At 36.8% G+C, this 5,000-nt stretch overlaps 1 protein-coding gene across 5 annotated transcripts in view; it reads left to right on the top strand.

The window, feature by feature from the left end:
- Positions 1-308: 308 nt before the first annotated feature.
- The window catches only part of LOC123518679 (troponin T, skeletal muscle-like), a 28,594-nt gene continuing 23,902 nt past the window's right edge, over positions 309-5,000 (top strand). For 3 of the 5 annotated variants that reach the window (XM_045250628.1, XM_045245012.1, XM_045249847.1), the window contains exons 1-3: positions 311-462; positions 3,367-3,410; positions 3,747-3,755. In XM_045250628.1, coding sequence (XP_045106563.1) covers positions 3,385-3,410; positions 3,747-3,755 — 35 coding nt within the window. In that variant the 5' untranslated portion in view covers positions 311-462; positions 3,367-3,384. Of the gene's footprint in view, positions 463-3,366; positions 3,411-3,746; positions 3,756-5,000 lie in introns of all 5 variants that reach the window. The other 2 variants (XM_045251357.1, XM_045251906.1) reach the window with 1 other exon arrangement.

A 5,000-nucleotide genomic window follows, 5' to 3' on the forward strand; every position in this document is an offset into this window, starting at 1 on the left:
CTGACTGACTGACTTTAATGAACAGGCACATGATCTTTTAGGACTGATGTACTAGGTGACTTACACACGAATAGATCATATTACTAAATGACTCACTAAATCCACAGTGAAGCTAACTACCCAAACTCACGCTCTCTCACACACACACACACACGTACATATACACACTCCATTTTAGCAAATCTGAAGAGGAGGCAGAGTAAGAAAGTAAGAGCGAGCAAGCTAGAGAGGATTGGGTAGGGCACACAGCCAGGAGGAGGAGAAGGAAGAGGGGCAGAGGGACAGGGCATGGTGGCAGGGGATGGGGGTACAGGGCTGGTGGAGTGAGGGCTATTTTCAACATGTTATTTCTGGTGCGGGGAAGGAAGGTGTGGTGGATGGCCAGGCCCGGGAAAACCTCAGTTGGGTGGAAGGTCTCGGTGCCTCTCTTTCCGACTCGCGTTCAAGTCCTGCCAGAGTAGTGTAAGTTCTCGGCTGGCTCTGCACCCCCTTATGATTTTTGTTGGGTTTCGCTCCCCCGTTTGCTGCGACTACTGCTTCTGTTGTTACTAGTGTTCTACCGCTGTTGTTTTGTTTCTAGTTCTTTTCGGTGTTTGTTACTGCTGCTGTTGGTGTTCTAGTTCTCGTTATCTTTGTCTTTCTCTTTCTCTTCCTCTTATTCAAATAATTAATGTGAACGATAGAAAGTTATTGCATAAAAACATTACTAAGTTTCTTGTAGTTATTTAATTTTTTCCTCCTTCTACTACTTCTACTACTACTACTACTACTACTACTACTACTACTACTACTACTACTACTACTACTACTACTACTACTACTACTACTACTACTACTACTACTACTACTACTACTACCGCTCCGTCAGAAGGATAAGGTAATGTATAGTGAATATATCGTGTTCTCTCCAAGTTATATTGCGAAATTGAAGTTATTGTGAATTTTCGGTGTTGGAATCTCTCTCTCTCTCTCTCTCTCTCTCTCTCTCTCTCTCTCTCTCTCTCTCTCTCTCTCTCTCTCTCTCTCTCTCTCTCTCTCTCTCTATTTAACGAGACTATAGTGTAATGAAGTTGTGTGAAAAATTTCAGGAATTTGTGGAAAAGTTTCAGTGATTGTGATAGTGATGGTGGTGGTGGTGATTACGGTACAGCGATGGCGTGAACTGGAAATTGCTGCAAGAGTTAATAAGTGTGAAGTTAACTAGAAGACTAACATGAACATTGTGTGTGTGTGTATGTGTGTGTGTGTGTGTGTGTGTGTGTGTGTGTGTGTGTGTGTGTGTGTGTGTGTGTGTGTTGAGATAAGTTTGTCATAATTTATCGGTGTATGTTCTTATGTTTTATAAGTGGACTGATAGTATAGATAGCCACACAGAAAGATGTGTAGGTAGTTAGATAGACAGAGATGTATGTATAGCTTGTTGATAATTTTGAAAGATAAGAATAAGTGTGAAGATCATACAAGCTAAGAAAAAGAAAACAAAACAAAGTGAACGACATAAAAAGAGAAACAATCCACGTGTTCCTTAATAATGAAAACGGAAAGTGTCTGAAACATTTATGAACCTTATCGAAAGTAATGTTACACGTTTGGTCAGTGGTTGGCGGTGGTTCAAAATGTCTCATTAGTTATTTGGCCACTGAAGCGAGGTATCTGTCTGTCTGTCTGTCTGTCCTTGAGCCGTGCCTCCAGATTCAGTGAGTTAAATTTGAGACACTTTGAAGTTAAACATAAACCAATTAGCAACTTGGAAAAAAATATCCTGTTTTCTTTTGTGGTATTTCTTTGATGAGTCAAGAAAATGTTTTATTAAAGTTTGATTTATTTTCCAAAAGACAATTAGGTTTTCTTGTTTCAGAGAAAAATACAAAGATTTTGAAAATAAAAATAAATTTCATGAGTAATCAGGAGAAAGTAAAAAGAAAAGATAATAACCATATTAACCCAAGAAAAAAAAAAAAAAACTAAACCATAGTTCGATTGAATTTGAGAAGAGAATGAATCTTTAATTTAGAGTACAACTTAAAAGAGACACACCAATTGATTTTTAAAACAAAAGGAAACTTTATGCATTTTCCCATGAAAAGAAAAAACGAAATTAAACAGCATTAATAATAAAACAAAAACAAATTATAATACAATGTCAGCAATATACACTAGAAAATAAAACGGGAGCCAGATATAAGAAATTAAAGAAGTCTAAGATGCGCAACAACATTAACAAGGATAACAACAATAAGAATAAATAAGCAAGCCAACCAGTCAGCTAGCCAGACAGCCAGCCAGCTAGCCAGAGCTAGCTAAGAAATCCGAGTAGGAGGCTAAATAAGGCTGGATCGTGACGTCACAAGCCACGCATGCGCAGGAGGTTGCCAAGGAGCGCATGATGGTTGCCCGCTCTGCCCTGCCCTTCCTAGCCTGGCCTCGCTGCCTTGCCTAAATATATCCAACCACCGCCGCCCACCACCGCTACTGATAAAGCCGGCTGGATTTCGCCTCTTTTCGTAAATGTGTCGATGATGTGCATGCTTTGATGGAAGGTTGGCGTATCCTGGTGTCCGAGGAGTCAAAGAGAGAGATGGAACACATTTAGAAAGTCTGAGGCGTAGATTGGGTGTTTTGGGTTTTATGAGACATTAGAGAGTTAGGAATGATGATTGAAAGATGCATTGGTCTGCAACACAACTAGGTATTTGAATACATGTTTATGGTTTGAGTTGTGGGATACTGGGAAGTTTAGAAAGATTTTTGAAATATCTACTTTTCTGAAAATGATTAGGATATTGGATGTGGGATTGAATTGATTTATTGATAGGTTTAAGGACCATTTGCGAGTTAAGGTCAAATTATGTGCTTGGGTAAAACGTATAAGAGGATTCACTGTGAGGAGAACATTTAATTAATACATGTCGTGACGTTAAACCACTGAATACTTATTAGTGATTGAGGTTCATCTTTTGGATGTTTATCAGTGGGTTGGAAAAGATAAGAAATTGAATTAAATAAGTGAATAAGTGTTAGGTTGTGGAAAGACATTGTACTAGAATCGAGATATAAGACATATTGGATTGAAACACATTATGGAATCTAAAGAATTAAGTAGTTTTTATTGCCAAATAGTAAAGAAAGAATGCGTGTTCGTGGGAGTTGAAACACTTAAAGAAATTGTGCGTGCGTGTGTGTGTGTGTGTGTGTGTGTGTGTGTGTGTGTGTGTGTGTGTGTGTGTGTGTGTGTGTGTGTGTGTGTAAAAGTTTGTCACCATTTTGAAATTAGAATAATGTGATTTACTTTCTAAAGAACAGTACGGAAAACTTTAGTAGTAGTAACAATAGTGATAATAAATGTTATTTTTTCCCTCTTTTCAGACATAAGAAGCCACCAAAATGTCTGACGACGAATCAGCTTATTCGTAAGTGTTTATTTGTTTACGTATACACACACACACACACACACACACACACGCGGTAGCTCAGTGGTTAGAGCGCTGGCTTCACAAGCCAGAGGACCGGGGTTCGATTCCCCGGCCGGGTGGAGATATTTGGGTGTGTCTCCTTTGACGTGTAGCCCATCACCTTTTCTAACTTGAAGTCTAATAGAACCATCACATTAGCAGTGAAATAATGACAATCTCATGAATTGGATTCTTTATACACTGATACATACATGAAAAAAGCGAAAATTTATGAAATATTATTCCAAATTTTACAATATTTATCTAATGATCTTGTTTTCTTCTCATCCACAGCGATGCCGAGTAAGTGACGAAGTACAGTGGGACGTACGAGGCACCTCATAGTAATTTAGATACGTAGTACCAAGTTCATAGTTAGCTCCTGCTGTCACACTAGTATCTTTCCATAGTGCCCGGTACCTGAGCCTTCCACGAAATGAAGCCTTTAGTATCACCTGGTACCTTAGATCACAACATTGCATCCAGTAGTACTATGAATCCCAGTATCCAAAGTTCACTAGTGCTATAGCCAGAAAACTAGTAAATTATTCCTAGTAATTCTATGGCTTTTAGTATATTTTAATGTCCTTATGTTTCCAGTACCGAAATTCTTAATAGCCGTTTCCAGGTCAGAAATATCATGACTTTTAGTAGTTCCAATGTTTCTAGTTACAGAGCCTTATGTATTGGCTACTAGTTACAATTGTTTAGTATTATTTTCACCCTAATACTATTTATAAGGTTACTAGTAGCACCTCTAGGTTGTTAGTATAGTGAACGTGTACTAGTTGCTATACCTAAGGCTTCTAGTACATTATCTAGTACTTAGCTTTCTCTACTTTATTAATGTCTTTTCTTTATCATCTTCGTTCATTTAGAGAAATTAATGTTTTTTTTTTATTATTCAAGTTTTTATTTTGTTATTTCATACATCATTCCTTTTCTCTTTCTTTTTCGTTTTATCTTTTAACTCTTCTTGACACTTTTTCCAGTTTTACGAGTTGACAATCTCTCTCTCTCTCTCTCTCTCTCTCTCTCTCTCTCTCTCTCTCTCTCTCTCTCTCTCTCTCTCTCTCTCTCTCTCTCTCTCTCTCTCTCTCTCTCTCTCAATGAGTGATTCATCATTCATATTTTTCTCATTTCATTCTCTTTAGTTATCTCACTCACAAATTTTCTGTTGCGAACGATGAGCGTGTGAAAGAAAAGGGACGAAGGAGAAAGAAAGTAAAAAAGAAAAAGAAAAGAAAAAGAAAGAAGTGAGTAAAAAGAAATTAAACAAAATATTAATAAAAACGAGAGTAAAAAGAATGAATAAAAAAAAAAGTTCTTAAATAAAATAGCATAGGAATAATAATAATAATAATAATAATAATAATAATAATGACATTGATAACTGTGAAAATGATATAGCAATAATGACAATAACGATAATTTTCGAAAGATAAATAATTATGTGGTTTTCTTTAATATCTACCTTTCTTGTCAGAAAATTATATGACAAAAATTTTCATGAGATTTTTTTTGCAGGAAAGAAAAAAAGTAGAATTT

This window comes from Portunus trituberculatus, chromosome 1 (genome assembly GCF_017591435.1).
Source record: "Portunus trituberculatus isolate SZX2019 chromosome 1, ASM1759143v1, whole genome shotgun sequence".
Lineage (NCBI taxonomy): Eukaryota > Metazoa > Arthropoda > Malacostraca > Decapoda > Portunidae > Portunus > Portunus trituberculatus.